The sequence below is a fragment of the Giraffa tippelskirchi genome, chromosome 13 (assembly GCF_054371585.1).
Source record: "Giraffa tippelskirchi isolate mGirTip1 chromosome 13, T2T-mGirTip1v1.2.pri, whole genome shotgun sequence".
NCBI lineage: Eukaryota > Metazoa > Chordata > Mammalia > Artiodactyla > Giraffidae > Giraffa > Giraffa tippelskirchi.
This window is the reverse complement of record NC_137287.1, coordinates 64,611,541-64,630,916: the sequence shown is the minus strand read 5'-3', so window position 1 is coordinate 64,630,916 and position 19,376 is coordinate 64,611,541. Positions and strand designations below refer to the sequence as shown.

The following is a 19,376-nucleotide window of genomic DNA, read 5'->3' as shown; positions in this document are numbered from 1 at the left end:
TTTCCTCTCATTAATATATAGTCAGAAGAAATATTTTGATATTATAGCCATACTTCCAAAATCTTATTCTACTCAAACTGTGAAGTTTGAAGGATAATTTGCTTATCTTTAGTAAAAGATCAACATCTTTCAAGGAGTGGGATTTGAAGTGAGTGAAAAAGATGAAAAGGCTTTCTAAATTTGCAAAAATAAATTACCTTTAGAACAAGCAATGCTTCTTGTAACAGCCATTGGTCGAAATCATCAATTTCATTTATACGCACTAAAGGTATTAGTTGTGTAACAAGCTGCATGGTAATTCTGACTTTATTGTGCCTGACTGTATTGAACACCACATATGTGCAAAATTCTCCACAATGATTTATATGGAAATTTCTCAATGTAATGTTTCCTATGATGTTCCAAGTATTTGATGGCTTTCCTTTTGTTTCCTATTCTAACTACCTCAGTTTATGATAAGCCTTCTAATTTAATAGGCACATAGATTGAATTTTAAGGATGGTTGCTATTTCTGGACAAAGAAAGATGCAAACTTCCCTTGATAGATTTTGGTAATTAAAAAAGAAAAACCTCTCTTAGCTTGTGATTCATTTTCAGAAACAAATGCATCCGGGGCTACCAAGAACCAGATTTATTAACCTGAAAGAGGTACACAATCATCAGATATCAACTTTTTTGTAATTTAAATCAGAAATTAGGGACATTAACATCTCACTCTCTGCTCCCTATACCTAAGACATCATCAAATGTCCCTCCTAAAGGTCCCTCCACCAAACTTTAGTCCCTGCATCTCCACCACTGTTACTGGAGAGAGGCTGCCAACCCTTCTCCTTGGAACTTCTGCTACAGACTCCTAATAAATATGATCCACTTTCCTCTAATCCACTCATTATGCTGTATCCACAGTGACATTTTTAAATCTTAAATTTTTAAATCAATTTTATTATATTACTTTCCTTCTTAAAAACCTTCAAATGGGGAAAAACTTCCTTAAAATGGTCTACAAAGATCTGATAATCTGGCCTCCCCCTTCATCTCCATCTTTATGTTGCATCCTAGTTCTCCCTCAATGCCTTGCTCCAGCCATACTGGGTATCTTGCAGCTGCTGTGCGGTCATGCATCAGGGTTTTGCACATCTTCATTTACTTACTCTTTTTCAGATCTGTTAAGTCACCATCTCTAGACAGTCCAAAGCCATAATTATATAAAGTCACAGCATTTGTAAGTCCTGTCAAAGCTCCTGTCATTTTACATTTATTTTTTTAATATGTGAATAATATCTATCTCCTCATTGAGACTGTAAGCCCCATGGGGTCAGGGACTCTGTAACTGTGCTCATCACTGTATCTCTAGTATCTAGTTCATAAATCTACATAATAAATACTGATGGCTGACTAAGTGATCACACAAAACATTCATTCAACTTTGGAACAATGCTTAGGGCCTTTGTCTTGATGGACTAGGAAAACAATGAACTGATCAAGATCACCACCCTCAAAATGTATACCTATGGCTGATTCATGTCAGTGTATGGCAGAAACCAACACAATATCGTGGGGTTTCCCTGGTGGCTCAGTCGGTAAATAATCTGCTTGAAATGTAGGATACACATTCCCTGGGTCAGGAAGATCCCCTGGAGAAGGAAATGGCAACCCACTCCAGTATTCTTGCCTGGAAAATCCCATGGACAGAGGAGTTTGGTGGGCTAAAACCCATGGGCCCACAAAGAGTCAGACATGGCTTAGCAAATAAACCACCACCACCAGCACAATATTGTAAAGCAATTATCTTTCAATTAAATAAAATTTTTTTAAATGTGTAAGAGGGACCAGAAAGAAAGATACTTACCACAGTTGACCTCATCAGTATAATCACCACAATCATCCACTAGATCGCATAACTGAAGTTTTTTTACACAAGTCCTAGTGTGCAGACACCAGAAATGATCTGGCTCTTTGCAGCTGTTCGAGGGGGGTGGAAGAATACAATTTTCAAATCTGATATCATCAATAGCTGAGACACCAACATAAATGCCAAGACTGACTTTATGTAGCAACAAATGGAAGGGCTGAGTAAGACGTCCAAGCTGAACAACTGCCTGTGACCACTGATCACCCTGGTTATACAATACTCTCCAGAGTACTGTGGACTCGCTGGAATTTTCCATGTGTAGCTGTAACTCAGCCGCCCCCACTGATAGGCCATAGTTATAAAACCTGAAAGAGAACAAACACAAAAAATGGAAATTGTTTCTGGAAAAGTCTAATTGTGTGACTTTTACTCAGTCAATAGTCAATCAAAAATGAGTTATCACAATAGATGCCTCTATTTAATATTGTGGCCACCCATTTGAAAGAGCTTATCTGCTCAGGTGCATACTCTGACTCTCAGGACCCTGGGAACCTTTCTCAAGGAGTTCAGTCCAGAAGTCAAGAAGCAGTATTAATTAAATGATAATCCACTGTTGGAGGAAGAGTCCCTTTTAAGAAAGAACATTATAAATACTGATAATGTGCTCCTGAGTAAAATGCTAACTGTATGGATCTAATGCAAGAGCTATTTTTAAAATAAAGCCAAATTACAGGAAAAATTACAGTATCGAGTATATGCAGGACTATGCTTGCAACTGCCAGGCTGCTAGAGTAATTGACCATTGTTTTCAGTATTTACCAGAAGGAAAGAGTGCATCCAGGTGCTGTCTGGCTGAAAGTTGGGCTCTGGAGTTTAGCAATTTGTGATAAGCTGTTGCTTTTCTTCAGAATGAACATAAAGTGCCCTATTGGAATATAAGAAGAAATCATAACTTAACCTACTAAATTCTAAAATGAGACATCTGTCTGTAACCCCTACACTGAAGACTATACAACAATTAAAAATCAATATAAGTGATTGTTAGCAAATTTGCTTTTGTAAGTACTAAACTATTATCTAAAGCCGGGCCAAGATGATGCCAAAAACAACACGTAGTTTCCATTAATTCAGCCAAAAATATATCTATACTCCATCCCCAAAACCCGTAAAGGAGCATTTCTTTTTTGACAACATAAGTACAATAGATAATATTCAACTGATCTATTATTGTTTAGGTGCTTGGTTGTGTCCAACACTTTGGAGACTCCCTGGACCATAGCCCACCAGGCTCATCTGTCCATGGGATTTCCCAGACAAGAACACGGGAGTGGGTTGCCATTTCCTACTCTACACTGTCCTATGTTGTAGTATCATAGAACTTTACTGCTTCTCTTTTTCTTCTCAGACTTGAGCAAAAGGTAAACTGAAGTACAGATCTCCCTTGACTTAAGATGAAGTTATGTCCCATAAGCCAATCATAAGTTAAAAATATCAAAGTCATAGCACAGGGAACTCTACTCAATACTCTGTAATGGCCTATATGGGGAAGAAACTGAAAAAGAGTGGATATAGACATATACACTCTGTTATGTTTAAAATGGATAACCAACAGGGACCTACTATATACAGCACAGGGAACTCTGCTCAATGTCATGTGGCAGCCTGGATGCGAGGGGTGTTTGGGGGAAGAATGGATACATGTAGATGTATGGCTGAGTCATTTTGCTGTTCACCTGAAACTATCAAAACACTATTAATTAGCCATACTCCAATGTAAAACAAAGGCTTTTTTTTTTTAAGTATATGTATTTTAAAATACACATATCAGATATATGTATAACTGATTCACTTTGCTGTACACCTGAAACTAACACAACATTGTAAATCAGCCCTATGTAAACAAAAAGTTTTCTTAAAGAAGAAAATATCGAAGTTCAAAAGGCATTTAACACTCCTGACCTACTGAACATCACAGTTTGGCCTTACCTCCCTTAACCATGCTTAGAACACTTACATTAGCCCACAGTTAGACAAAATCGTCTAACACAAAGCCTATTTCATACTACAGTGATGAATATTTCATGCAGTTTATTGAATGCTCTACTGGAAGTGAAAAACAGAACAGCTGTAACTGTATCAATTGTCCATCATGGTGATCACGTGGCTGCCTGGGAGCCGCATCTCTGCCTCTTCCCAGCCATCAGGAAAGAGCATCACAGGTGCATCGTTATCCCGGAAATGGTCAAAATTCCAAACGTGGTGTAAGTTTCTATTGAATGCGATCTCTTTCACACCATCATTAAGCTGACGAATCATTAGGTCAAATCATCGTTAGCTGGGGAAAGTGTGTAGGTTCGGAGAACCTCTGCAGGCGTCTTACCTTGAGATGTGTTGCGAGTGTGATCCCGAGGTGGAGCCTGACCCTCAAATTCAGCAGAGAGGTTACTTCCAGAGCTCCAGGTCCACTCAAAATCGTCACCACGGGCTGCTTCAAACCAACCACAGCTATCTGTTTCAAAGTCACATTCTGTAACTGAAAAACAAAAATGCAGCTTTTCAGTAGACTCTTGAAGGTGATCACATGTTTAAAAGAATAGGCAGAGCTCATTGGGATTCACCTTGCCACATTTCCCTAAGTAAAGTTTTATTTGAGGAAAAAAAGGATGCTATCTGATCCCCTCCAAAAAAAAATCAGAACTGTGCTTTTCATACTGGAAATTGATAGGTAGAATCATCAATTTAAGAATATTTTCCAAATATTTTTCTAAGAAACAGCATTGGGACTTCCCTGGCAGTCCAGTGGTTAAGATGTCACCTTACAATGCAGGGGGATGCAGATTCGATCCCTGGTCAGGGAGTTACGATCCCACATGCCTCGCAGTGAAGAAACCAAAACATAAAATAGAAGCAATATTGTAACAAATTCAATAAAGACTTTAAAAAACTATCCTCATCAAAAAAAAAAAAAAAAAACCAACTTAAAAACAAAAAAGAAATACCATCATTCAGCCACATTGCTTATAGAATTGCAAAGGTCTAATTTATTCTGATACTTATGCTAGTTTCTCTGCTATTACATTATCTGGAAGGTTTCATTGTTCCTACAGATTATTTTAAACCAAACCATGAAAAGCTACTTCTAAAACATTTAATACTTGAAAAAATCCAGGTCCATGATTTTTAACATTAATGTTCACTTCTGATATTTGTAGAGTTACTATTTCCCAAAGCATTGAATGTATCACCTAAAAGGCACAAGGCAAAATAATATGACCTACTTTTCAAGTAAAAAGGAAGAGAAACAGTTAACTTCCATAAAGACATTCAGGAGGAAGAAGAGAAGAAAAAAGTAAAAGGGAAAGAAGGGGAAGTTTTAATAATAGTAGTGTGGAATTAAAACTAATACATAGTGAATACCTAATGGAACAGACCCTATACAGTAGGCTTTATATAAATCTAACTTGCACAATAGCTATGTGGAGGAGGTATTATTATTGTTGTTTTACAGAGGAACAAAGGAAGGTTTAGGAAAGCTTTTAACTTAACCAAAGTCACATAGGTAGAAAGTCATAGAGACTGATTGAAATCAAATATTCTGACTTCTACTCTATTTCTGCAACTGCTGACAGCAACTTTTAATTGTCATTAGACTGGAAAAGGGATAAGCCAAAAAGGCATGATCTGAATTTGCTTAGTGAGGATATTTAGGTGTTACTACAGACTCCAGTGAAAAATAAGATTTTCCCCATTGATGATTATTACACTGGGATCCTTGGCCGCTGGATATTTTTATCCAAGGATATAGTAATAAACTACACAGATCTTTCTTAAAAAAAAAAAAAAATTTAGAAAGTAAGCAGTATATTTAAAGGTAAAAGTATAAAGTAAATCACTCAATGAAATTATAAAATTTTACATGGTAAAGGCAATTTTACCTAATGATAAGTTATGTTTAATTTTGAAAATGCTCCTTCCACATGGGAAGGAATGTTAGGTGACTAGTAACATAATAAACATTTTTTATTTTTATAAGATTCTAGATTTCAAAAAATATGTTTTCTATCAGGTCTTCTGGCTCAAAATATGGCCAATAGAATACTTTCAAATGTTATCAAAAGTCAATGAGAAGGTATGAATACACTTAAAAATAAATATTTTGAAAATGTTGCATCAACTTGAATAAGCAAGTGATAACTATATTTCAATAGAGACAAATAGAAGTCATCAAAATGGAGACACAATTGCTACACTTAGAATAAAGATTTTCAAATAAAATTTAGAAAGCAAAATTAAGTACTATTCAAAAGTGACAAACAATAGTGATAAATATGACAAGCTAGGGACAAATGCTAAGAATATTTAACTCTTTGTATTTTCAAAAGCCATCTCTACCAATACAAATATCCATAAATATGCATAGATTCCAGTATGTAGATGCTATAAGAAAGCAAATACTTTTGATTCCTATTTCAGACAATCCCAAAAATAGGATCCAGGAATTTTGTTATGCACATATAGAAAGAAAATAAGTTGTTGCTACTGTATAATATCTATCCCACATAGATCCCTGAAAAGGGAACTTTATCACCTACTATCATGGGCTATATTGCCATGGAAATAAATGAATATTCAAACAGTAGTAAAATTTAAGGAACTACTGTAGCAATTCTGTAGTTCTCAGATAAAAATCATTATCTTTGAAGAGCCTTAGGAGATGATTATGCTGTTAAAATTCAAATACGCCTTGTTAGTATACTTTGTTTCTATATATTTAGATTTCTGCTGCTGCTGCTAAGTCGCTTCAGTCGTGTCCGACTCGGTGCGACCCCATAGATGGCAGCCCACCAGGCTCCGCCATCCCTGGGATTCTCCAGGCAAGAATACTGGAGTGGGGTGCCATTTCCTTCTCCAGTGCATGGAAGGGAAAAGTGAAAGCGAAGTCGCTCAGTCATGTCCGACTCTTAGCGACCCCATGGACTGTAGCCTAACAGGCTCCTCCGTCCATAGGATTTTCCAGGCAAGAGTACTGGAGTGGGGTGCCATTGCCTTAGATTTCTACACACATTTAAATACCCGACTGATCAGAGACATAATAATCAGATGAAACCTTTTCAAATTAAATATATACCTTGTCAATGGTAAACAAATGTCCTAGTTTGGAGGGGGGATGTGGTTAAGGGGGGAGGCAATGGATATGGACTTCCAAGCTACAGAACTAAGAGATAATAAATAAAAGTTGCCTTAAGAAACTAAGTCTGTGGTAGTTAGTTACCTAACAATAGAAAACTCATGTACTGAGTAGAGACTGATGGCTGATTTCTTCCAACACTCTGGAGATAACTTTCCATTTTCTTCTGGTTTCCACTGTTTCCATTACAAAAGTCTAATAGTCATTCTTTGACAGTGATTTATACCTTTTCTAGCTGTTTTAAAAATGTTTCACTTTGTTATAGATTTTTAGCAATTTCACTATGATGTCCCCACATGGTTTTCATTTTTATTGTTTTCATGCCCATAGGGCTTCTTGAAATATGGTTTTGTATCCTTTTCCATTTGAAAACTCTGAGCTAAACTCTCTATAAACACTGTCAGTCTTGTTTTTTTTCTTTTCTTTTTCTGGGACTCCAAATATATAACACTAGAAGTTCTCACTGTTCTCCTATGCCTCTTTTCTTTTTTTGTAGTTTCAATCATTTTATTATTTTACTTCACTTTTTCTCCTGATCTAAAGTCTAATTCCCTTATCTCATTAGCTGTGTATATTATGCTGATAAACCATCAGTGAGTTCTTAATTTTGATTATTCTACTCTTGGAATTTAGAAATTTCATTTAGTTCTTTTTTATATCTTCTAATTATCTGCTCAAATTCTCAGCTTCTTTTTTTTAACTTTGAGCATATAAAAGATAATTCTTTTCAATTCAATGTCTGATAACTGCTTTATCTGTATGGCTTTTTGTTTGGTTTCAGTTTTAATTGTGATTTTTCTTTCCTGTGGCCTCATCTGATTGGTGTCAAAGTGCTTGACACTGTATATAATAAAAGGTAAAATAATTTGGGACCTAAGATATCACCTTTCTTCAGTAAGATTTATGTTTGTTTCTGTGGGCATGAAGAGTAAATAATATTTGAGGATTACACCGAGAGATTGAGGGTATTTGGCACTGGGTTTGAGACTCTGTGAGGAACCATACTTTGCAGTTCACACACATCTCTTAGACACAGATTTTAGGCACTGCAAACAAAACTGTGGAGTTTACCAACCCATATTTAGTATACTAAGCCTGGACTCCAACTTGTTCCCTTGCCTGACAAGACTTCTAAAGTTCTATACTCTGATTCTCAACTACCAGTTCCATGTTGGCATATAAAGTGGTACTAAACACCAGGTTCAGTTATCAAGGCCTTTCTTCTCACTGGTCACTTAATTTGTCCCTTCCTTTTTACATCTTCAATGCATTCAAGTAGGTTTATAAACATCTTTTTGATTAGATTTCTAGTTGTTCTCAGAAGGTGTCCTGAATTAATCTACCATAACTAGAAATAGAAGCTCTAGAATTTTTTATTTCCATTTTTTAAAAACAGTACTTTAGAACAAATTTTATGTAATAATAGCTTATTCAGTAGTCCCCCCTTAGCCATGGGGGATATGTTCCAAGACCCTCAGTGAATGCCTGAAACTGGCAGATAGTACCAAACCCTATATATAGTATGTTTTCTTCATGCACATATGGATAATAAAGTTTAATTTATCAATTAGGTATAGCAAGAGCAATAACTATATAGAAAAATTGCAACACTATACTATAATAAAAATATGTGAATATGGCCTCTCTCTGTCTCAAAATATCTTATTGTACAAATTTAATTCCTTTGCCATATTAGGTGAGCATTTATCATGCACTGTGGCTACTAACTTTTGTAGTTTGAGATGCAGCAGTAAACTAGAACTAATTTTTTTCCCTACTTCACAATTTCATGTATTTTCTTCTTACTGTAGATATTAGCAATGTCAATATACAGGTGTTTTTCCTTATTAAGTCAAGAATTTTCAACTTTTCACTTAAAGGAACTACTTTACAGTTTCCATTTGGCATAATACAGATTAAGAGAATGACTACTCTTGTGTTTTGGGGTCATTATTAAGTGAAATTAAGAGTTAGTTGAACAAAAGCATTGTAATACCATGAGAGTCAACTAGATAACCAAGACAATACTAAAGGCAGGATACAGTGAACAAAGAGATGGTTCATGTTCAAGGCAGGACAGTGCAAGATGGTGGGAGATTTCATCATGCTGCTCAGAACAGCATGCAATTCAAAAATTATGAATTGTTTATTTCTGGAATTATCCATTTAATACTTTCAGATCATAGCTGACCATAAGTAACTGAAACCACAGAAAGGGAAACCACTGATGAAGGGGGACAACTGTATTAAAATATTTATACAGTAAATATGGGCAGACAATGCTCTGGTAGAATTTTATAATATTTGTGGAATGGGGAAAAGTTATTTTTCCTGATGTCAAATTGTTTTTGAAAGAAACAAAGAAAATTTCTGTGTATATTTAAAGGTATATGTAAGGTACAAATTGATATGTGATAGATAGTATAAAATATTCATTTAAAAACTTTCCAGTCTACTTTGTGTATCTTATGTCAATACTTAAATTTAATAAATTTTTGTATCTATATAGCTTCTAAAATATTTTGTTAACAGGTGTTGCAATGGCTTCTATATATCTAAAACAGCAACTATTATTAAATACATTCATAGGATACTAAGTCAGAAATTTGAAATATGGTCAAACTTGTTATAAATAGCCTTTCATTTTTGTTTGGAAAGGCAAAGAATGAGGAAATATGGAAATACCAGAAAACACTAAATTTGAAGTTTTAGTGTTCTTTTAAAATCAATAAATTATTAACATGAATATGTTTTTTGATTTGAGGTTTGTCCTAAAGCTTGAGCTCCTGGAGTTACTAATTTGTTTATCCATAAGGATGAGAAATTCTTAGAAATGCTGTAAGCCCCACATGGAATTCTGAAAGATCAAGACTATTCCACCAAATAATCAAAAATATCATTTTAACAAGGAAATAGGATATAGGAATAAAATAACTTACAAGATAAGCCTAGAAAATCATATCATAAAAAGGCATCATTAAAATGTGATACTGATTGGAGACTACTAATAAAACTGGACTTGCCTTGCATCTTAAAATGGATAAAATAATAATATAAGTGACTCAGAAGTGACTGAGGAACAGGATATCTTGGGTAAATGAAAAAACCTACAAATGCAAATGAAATAATCTGAGCTCATTAGCTCCACAGATAATTGGGCTCTTCTCAAGAAATACAAAATATCTGAAATCATTAGGTTAGTCTGAGGAAAGAAATATAATACCTATACAAAGAAGATACACATAAAAATCTAACAGGACATAAAAAAAAAGTTAACCCTTTAAAAAAAAGTCATCATTCGTTTCTGCCTACTATTGGGGTAAAAAAATAGTAAGCCTTTTTACAAATCATATTTTCTGCCTTTATATTACTAGAGTATTCATTCAGTGTGATTATCATCTCAAAAACTGTTCCTCATAAGTTCAGTTTAGGGAGATGAACATAATGAGTTTATTACATGTCTGTGCATGGCTTATTCTTGCTCTATGGAGCAGCACAAAACAAGAGGTTATTAGACATTTTTCCATGGAAATGTGATGAAGCAGAATCTTTGCTCTTACTCAACAAAAGGTAGGGAGTTCTCTTTGTTTATATTTCTGGTAAGGCCTTGTGATCTTGAATTATTACTTAAGATGGAGCTAGTCTAAGACATGGTTATCCTAAGATTCAGTTAACCTTATTCAAGTTTTAAAGAGAGTAAAGAATAAGAATGTTATTCACAAATGACTAAAAATTTCAGTAGTAAACTAAAATGAAAAAGGAAACATATCCATTAAAAATACCCATAGACACAACAGTCTAAAGATGATAATAAAATTAAATTGTTTAAAAGTGTCATCTCAAAGCTTTATTCTCTTACTAAAATGGTTTTCTCAAAGAATATCAATGGTTCTGAAAAGAGAAGTATGGATAGAGTCTTCTTATATGTATGTATATAACTAACTGAAGAAACGTGATGAGAAAAACTTGAACTGTGCTTTTCCTTTTAAACTGAAAACTAAACACAGAATATCTTCTTTATAATGGAACTCATTGTCTTTTGAGCAAAAATGTTAACATCTGATTTCTAAAATGGTGTTTCAGAAATCTGCTCTATACATGTTCTGCCACAGATACAGCACGAGTTTTATAAGCAGATAAGCCAAGGTGGAACTTTACCCTTGCCTTTTACTAGATTTGTACTTTTAGTTGTTGATCTCTCCAGAGGGAATTCCTACTTTCCTGAACCTTCCCACAACTTATACAACACAAGTCTAATTCCAATAACAAGTTCCTCCTAACACTCCTGCTAAAATGCCCCACAGGTCCCCACGGTAAACCATTTTCCTTGTTCTGTAAGTGTCAATCAACACAGCTTTGTTACAGGGATTGTACTGGTATTCTCTGATGGTTTTTCCAGTAGTCATGTATGGATGTGAGAGCTGGACTATAAAGAAAGCTGAGCACCAAAGAATTGATGCTTTTGAACTGTGGTGTTGGGGGAGACTCATGAGAGTCGCTCGGACTGCAAGGAGATCGAACCAGTCCAACCTAAAGGAAATCAGTCTTGAATATTCATCGGAAGGACTGATGCTGAAGCTGAAACTCCAATACTTTGGCCACATGATGCAAAAAACTGACTCATTTGAAAAGACCCTGATGCTGGGAAAGATTGAAAGCGGGAGGAGAAGGGGACGGCAGAGAATGAGATGGTTGGATGGCAACACCGACTCAATGGTCATGAGTTTGAGTAAACTCCGGGAGTTGGTGATGGACAGGGAAGCCTTGCATGATGCAGTCCATGGGGTCGGACACGACTGAGCAACTGAACTGAACTGAACTGGTCTTCTCTGATGGATGGGCATTAGTACCCTCCTGTCTGTTTTCAGTGTAGCAAGCATAGTGATTCTATTAAGTCAGTTCCTGGAAGGCCTCTCTGCAAAGTGCCACAATGGTTCCTCATCTCACTCATTTAAAGCCGGTGACCTTACAATGCCCCTGTGAGGTCTTAACTGAATGGCATTCAAACTTGGTTGCATATTAAAAATCACATAGGGAGCTTTAAAATTGTCAGTGCCTGGGTTGCACCTCCAGTGACTGCAGTGTTAATTGGCCATGGCATTGGTGGCATCTAGAGGTTTAGAAGCTCTCTAGGTACTGGAATGGGCAAAAAGTTCATTCAGTTTTTTCCATGAGATGCTATGGAAAAACCCAAAGGAACTTTTTGGCCAACCCAATACTTCTCACGGCCTTCCTGGTGGCCCAGAAGGTAAAGAAACTGCTTGCAATGCTGGTGAGACCATTCCCTGGGTAGGGAAGATCCCCTGGAGGAGGAAACGGCAACTCACTCTAATATTCTTGCTGAAAGAATCCCATGGACAGAGGAGCCGGATGGGCTACAGTCCATAGGGTCGCAAAGAGTTGGACACGACCGAGTGACTAATTTTCAGTTTCTTTCTTTCAATACTTCTCAAATGCAGTCAGGGTTGAGAAGCATAGCTTTAGATTATTTGCTTATTTCTCTGATTTCATTCCCTATTATTTTTGTCTTTTTTTAAAGGAAATCCTTTATTTCTCTCTTTTTTTAGAGTTTTCTTTATTTATTTATTTTTGGCTGTGATGGGTGTCCATTGCTGCGTGGGCTTTTCTCTAGCTGTGGCAAGTGGGGTCTACTCTCTAGTTGTGGTGAGAGGGCTTCTCATTGAGGTGGCTTCTCTTGTTGCAGAGAATGGGCTCAAGGGTCCCAGGCTTCAGTAGTTGGGGCCCATGGGCTCAGCAGTTGCAGCTCCCAGGCTCTAGAGCACAAGTTCAATAGTTCTGGTGCGTAGCCTTAGTTGCTTCAAGGAATGTGGGATCTTCCCTGATTAGGGATCGAACTTGTGTCTCCTGCATTGGCAGGCAGATTCTTTATCTGAACCCTCAGGGAAGCCCTTACTTTTTTCTTATAATCACTCTCTTCCAGCCAAACAGATCATTTGCTATTGCTCAGATTCACCAGGTAGCCTCTTGTCTCAATCCCTTTGTTCTTGCTTTCTGCCTGAAAATCTTTTCTCTGAGATATTCTCAGTTTATTTCCCTTCCCTTCTTAATTCTGCTTTCACCTATCTTGTCCTTGAGAGCTACTATGACAATCTATTTAAAATTGCAAAGTCCTTCCCTCCATCATTACCTGATTGCCTTTACACCACTCTACTTCTTATAACATATACTCCTTCTAAAATAGTATGCACTCTGCTCATTTATCATAGTTTCAGTCTCTCCCCTACTTGGAAGCAAGTTCCAAGAGAGGGATATCTGTCTGTTTTACTTACTGTGGGATCTATCTGCCTGGCATAGAGCAGGCACTCAAAATTCACTTGTTAAAAGCATCAGTGGTGACCTTCCTTTTTCCAGAAATAATTTTTTTCTCATTTCTTATTTTCCCCCATATTCTTGATTCTATTAATGAGTTAGACATACTTAGCTGGGACCCTCTAATACAAGCCCACTTATGAGTCCATCCACTCGTAAAAAATCACTCCTAATTTTTTTTTTAACTAGGTTTCTCCTTTGTCAGAGTTCCCTAATTGTGTGTCTCTCTTTAGGTTCTATTTGACCCTTTTTTTCCTCTTACTTATAATTATATTTAATATCCTCTCAAAGGAGATTTAATTAAATATCATACTTCATCTGGAATGGGAAACCTCAAGTGGTGTCACCATGCCAGAGTTTCAGTTAAAAACACTGGCTCTTAGCCTATACTCTCTCCCCAGTAAATTCTATCCAATATCAAAGTTTCAATTACTTTATTATCTCAATAAAATTATTCAATAATTATTTCTTCAACTCACTGCCCTCTTGTTAATGCCAGAACTATCCAAACTACAGACAATAATGATCTCCTCCTTCAATCTTACTTCTTCGTCTTACTCACTCTGTATCCTATGATTCCAGATAAAAACTGGTAAGTATCACATAAGACACCCATTTTCCATTCTACCAAAATTCAGGGACGCCCCTGGCAGTCCAGTGGTTTAAGACTTCACCTTCCAATGCAGGGAAGACTAGACACAGGCCTTATACCCTTCACAAAAATTAACTTCAAATGGATCACAATCCTAAATGCAAAATATAAAACTATTAGAAGATAACTTCGAAGAAAATTTAAATGACCTTGGGTAGGGCAATGACTTTTTAGGAACAACACCAAAGCATAAGCTATGAAAGAAATAATTAATAAGCTAGACTTCATTAAAATTAAAATTTTCTGCTCTGCAAAAGACAATGTCAACATACAGTATTTGTCTTTCTGTGTTTGACTTATAAGTCACAGGGATATAATATACAGCACAGGGAATATATAGTCAGTAACATTATAACTTTGTATGGTGCATAATCTATACAATGTAGAATTATATGTTGTATACCTGAAACTAATATAATACTGTAAGTCAACTATACTTCAACTAAAATTTAAAAAGACAATGTCATGAAAAGAATAAGAAGACAAACCACAGACTGGGAGAAAATGCTTATGAAAGACACAGTTGATAAAGGACTCTCATCCAAAATTTAAAAAATCTTAACACTCAACAATAAGAAAATAAACTACCTGATTAAAAAATAGTCCAAAGACTTGAAGACACCCCACCAAAGAAGATACACAGCTGGCAAATAAGCATATGAAAAGATGCTCCACGTTTGTACATCATCAAGGAAATGCAAATTAAAACAACACTGAGATACCACCATACACCTATTCAAATGGTCAAACTCTGGAACACTGATGACAACAAATGCTGGTGAGACTGTGGAGCAACAGGAACACACATTCATTGCTGGTGAGTATGTGAAATGGTACAGCCACTTTGGAAGACAGTTTGTCAGTTTCTTAGAAAATTAAACACAATCTTACATATAATCCAGCGATCATGTTCCTTGGTATTTACCCAAAAAGAAACCAAAAATGTATGTCCACACAAAATCCTGCACACAGATGTTTATAGCTGCTTTCTTCACATGGAATATCGAACAATGGAATATTAATCAGCACAAAAAAGTAATGCACTTGAAAGCCATGAAAAAATCTTAAATGCATATTACTAAATAAAACAAGCCAATCTGAAATGGCTATAAAGCATATAATCCCAACTACCTGACCTACAGCAAAGGCAATAAACACTATAGAAAGAATGAACATATCAGTGTTTGCCCTTAGTTGGGAGCAGGTGAGGGATGGAGCAGCAGAGCACAGAGGATATTTTAGGGCAGTGAAAATATTTTGCATGATACTGTAATGATGGATATATGTATTTATATATTTGTCCAAACCCATAGAACGCACACCACCAAGAGTGAACCATGAGGTATACTATGGACTTCGAATGATTATGATGTGTCAATGTAAGTTCATCAACTGTAAGAAATATCCCATCCTGGTGGGTGATGCTGATAATGGTAGGGGTTATGCATGTAGGGATAGGGGTTCTATAGAGACTCTGTACCTTCTCAACTGTGCTGTGAACCTAAAATTGCTCTAAATTTTTTTATTTTAATTTTTAAAAAAAGGCTAGTGCACTAAGAAAAAATTCTGGTATCTTAAGACTATGGCCAATCAAAGAGTCAATCTATAACTTTCTCTCTGTAACTCTTTTTTTTTTCTTTTTATTTATTTATTATTTATTTATTTATTTATTTTAGTTGGGGGCTAATTACTTTACAATATTGTAGTAGTTTCTGCCACACACTGACACGAATCAGCCATGGGCCCACATGCGGTCTATGTAACTCTTAAATACTTCTCATCAGAATTAGAATCATGGCTATATTAGTGTAATATAGTTCTCCCCACTAGACTGTAATCCCTAAGAAGGTAGGAACTACATGTATCTTGTTCACCCTGTAAACAGCTGTTGAATCAAGTACAGTGCTTGATAAATATTTACTGAATGCATGACCTAACCCCAAGGACAGCAAGTATTAAACATCTGCTGCCTACTATTATCCACTCTTTTCAGGCACTCTTTCAAAGTACCCACTCTTCTAGCCCAATATTACAACACTAATGCCCCAGGTAAAAACTTTCTCGGCTAACTTGCTTCATTCTACCTTTATCAACAATTTGATTACACCAGTGCAAACTGTGCTTCCAGCAAACTTCACCTGTGCTGTATGGAACTTTCAACTGAAGTCAAGAAATGTTTATTCTCAAACTTTTCATTAAACCTTCCCTGCAACCTTCTCATTTTAGAATCTGATTCATGCCTATCCTAGTCCACCCTTATTGTCTATGGAGCAAAACCAGCTTTTTCTATTAGTTACATTTTTATGTATATTTTCATCTATTTTTAAAACTTATTTTTAATCGAAGGATAATTGCTTTACAGTATTGTGTTGGTTTCTACCAACACAATATGAATCACAAACATCAACATAAATCAGCCATAGATTTATTTACCCATGTGCCCTCCTACTTGAACATCTCTCCCACCTCCCTCCCCATCCACCCCTCTAGGTTGTTACCGAGCCGTGGTTTGAGTTCCCTGAGTCATACAGCAAATTCCCATTGGCTGTCTATTTTACATATGGTAATGTATGTTTCCATGTTACTCTCTCCATACCTCCCACCCTCTCCTTCCTCTCTGTCCTCAGCTGTGTCCATAAGTCTTATCAATGTTTGTGTCTCCACTGCTGCCCTGCAAATAGGTTCATCAGTACCATCTTTCTAGATTCTGTTCTAGATTTTGGTCAGAATCTCCATACTCTTCTCGATAGTGGTTGTATCAATTTGCATTCCCACCAACAGTGCAAGAGGGTTCCCTTTTCTCCACACCCTCTCCCGCATTTATTGATTGTAGATTTTTTGATGGCCATTCTGACTGGTACGAGGTGATATTTCATTGTAGTTTTCATTAGCATTTCTCTAATAATGAGTGATATTAATTATCTTTTTAAGTGTTTATTAGCCATCTGTATGTCTTCTTTGGAGGAACATTTGTTTAGGTCTCTTGTCTACTTTTTTATTGGGCTGTTTTTCTGGTACCGATTTGTATGAGCTGCTTGTATACTCTTGAAGTTAATCCTTTGTCAGTTGTTTCATGTTATAATATTTTCCCATTCTGAGTGTTGTCTTTTCACCTTACTTATAGTTTCCTTTGCTGTGTAAAAGCTTTTATTAGGCTCACTTGTTTATTTTTGCTCTTATTTTCATTACTGTAGGAGGTGGGTCATAGAGAATCTCACTGTGATTCACGTCAGAGTGTTCTGCCCATGTTTTCCTCCAAGAGTTTTACAGTTTCTGGTCTTATATTTAGGTCTTTAATCCATTTTCAGTTTATTCTTTGTGTGTGGTGTTACAAAGTGTTCTAATTTCATTCTTTTACCCATAGCTGTCCAGTTTTCCCAGCAGCACTTACTGAAGAGACTAACTTTGCTTCATTGTATATTCTTGCCTCCTTTGTCAAAATAAGGTATCCATAGATGCATGGGTTTATCTCTGGGCTTTCTATCTTGTTCCATTGGTCTTTGTTTCTGTTTTCATGTCAGTACCATCCTCTCTTGATGACTATAGCTTTGTAGTATAGTCTGAAGACAGAAAAGTTGATTCCTCCAGCTCCATTCTTCTTTCTCAAGATTGCTTTTGCTATTCGGGGTCTTTTGTGTTTCCATATTAATTGTGAGATTTTTTTTGTTCTAGTTCTGTGAAACATTCCATTGGTAATTTTGTAGGGATTGCCTTGAATCTATAGATTGCATTTGGTAGTATAGTTATTTTCACAATATTGATTCTTCCTAACCCAGGAACATGGAATATCTCTCCATCTCTTTATTTCATCTTTGATTTCTTTCATCAATGTCTTATAGTTCTCTGTATACAGCTCTTTTCTATCCTTCAGTTCAGTTCAGTCACTCAGTCGTGTCCGACTCTTTGTGACCCCATGAACAGCAGCACGCCAGGCCTCCCTGTCCATCACCAACTCCCGGAGTCCACTCAAACCCATGTCCATTGAGTCGGCGATGCCATCCAAACATCCAAACATCTAATCCTCTGTCGTCCCCTTCTCCTCCTGCCCTCAATCTTTCCCAGCATTAGGGTCTTTTCCAATGAGTCATCTCTTCACGTTAGGTGGCCAAAATATTGGAGTTTCAGCTTCAGCATCAGTCCTACCAATGAATATCCAGGACTGATTTCCTTTAGGATGGACTGTTTTAGAGTCTTCTCCAACATCACAGTTCAAAAGCATCAATTCTTCAGCACTCAGCTTTCTTCACAGTCCAACTCTCACATCCAAATATGACTCCTGGAAAAACCATAGCCTTGACTAGAAGGATCTTTGTTGGCAAAGTAATGTCTCTGCTTTTCAATATGCTGCTAGTTGGGTCATAACTTTCCTTGCAAGGAGTAAGCGTCTTTTAATTTCATGGCTGCAATCACCATCTGCAGTGATTTTGGAGCCCCAAAAAATAAAGTCTGACACTGTTTCCACTATTCTCCCATCTATTTCCCATGAAGTGATGGGACCAGATGCCATGATCTTAGTTTTCTGAACGTTGAGCTTTAAGACAACTTTTTCACTCTCCTCTTTCACTTTCATCAAGAGGCTCTTTAGTTCTTCTTCACTTTCTGCCATAAGGGTGGTGTCATCTGCATATCTGAGGTTATTGATATTTCCCCTGGCAATCTTGATTCCAGCTTGTGCTTCCTCCAGCTCAGCGTTTCTCATGATGTACTCTGCATATAAGTTGAATAAGCAGGGTGACAATATCCAGGCTTGACGTACTCCTTTTCCCATTTGGAACCAGTCTGTTGTTCCATGTCCAGTTCTAACTGTTGCTTCCTGACCTGCATACAGGTTTCTCAATAGGCAGGCTGTCCTTCGGTAGGTTTATTCCTTGGCATTTTATTCTTTTTGTTACAATGGTAAATGGGATTGATTCCTTGATTTCTCTTTCTGATATTTCATTGTTAGAGCATAGGAATACAAGTGATTTCTGTGTATTGATTCTGTATCCTGCCACTTTGTAAATTCAATGATTAGGTCTAGTAGTTTTCTGATAATAACTTAAGGGTTTTGTATGTATAGTATCATGTGATCTGCAAACAGTGAGAGTTTTACTTCTTTTCCAATCTGGATTCCTTTTATTTCTTTTTCTTCTCCGATTGCCACAGCTAGGACTTCCAAAACTATGTTGAATAATAGTAATGAGAGTGGGCACCCTTGTCTTGCTCCTGATTTTACAGGGAATGCTTTCAGTTTTTCACCATTGAGAATAACGTTTGCTGTGAGTTTATCATATATGGCCTTTATTATGTTGAGGTAGGTTCCTTTGATGCCCATTTTTTGAAGAGTTTTTAATCATAAATGGGTGTTGAATTTT

At 36.4% G+C, this 19,376-nt stretch overlaps 1 protein-coding gene across 3 annotated transcripts in view; it reads right to left on the bottom strand.

Moving 5' to 3' along the window:
- MALRD1 (MAM and LDL receptor class A domain containing 1) overlaps window positions 1-19,376 on the bottom strand; it is a 764,811-nt gene that overhangs the window by 462,880 nt on the left and 282,555 nt on the right. For all 3 annotated transcript variants that reach the window (XM_081558804.1, XM_081558803.1, XM_081558805.1), the window contains 3 exons: window positions 4,233-4,385; window positions 2,672-2,777; window positions 1,850-2,217 (listed from right to left, as the gene is read on the bottom strand). In XM_081558804.1, coding sequence (XP_081414930.1) covers window positions 1,850-2,217; window positions 2,672-2,777; window positions 4,233-4,385 — 627 coding nt within the window. The remainder of the gene's footprint in view (window positions 1-1,849; window positions 2,218-2,671; window positions 2,778-4,232; window positions 4,386-19,376) is intronic.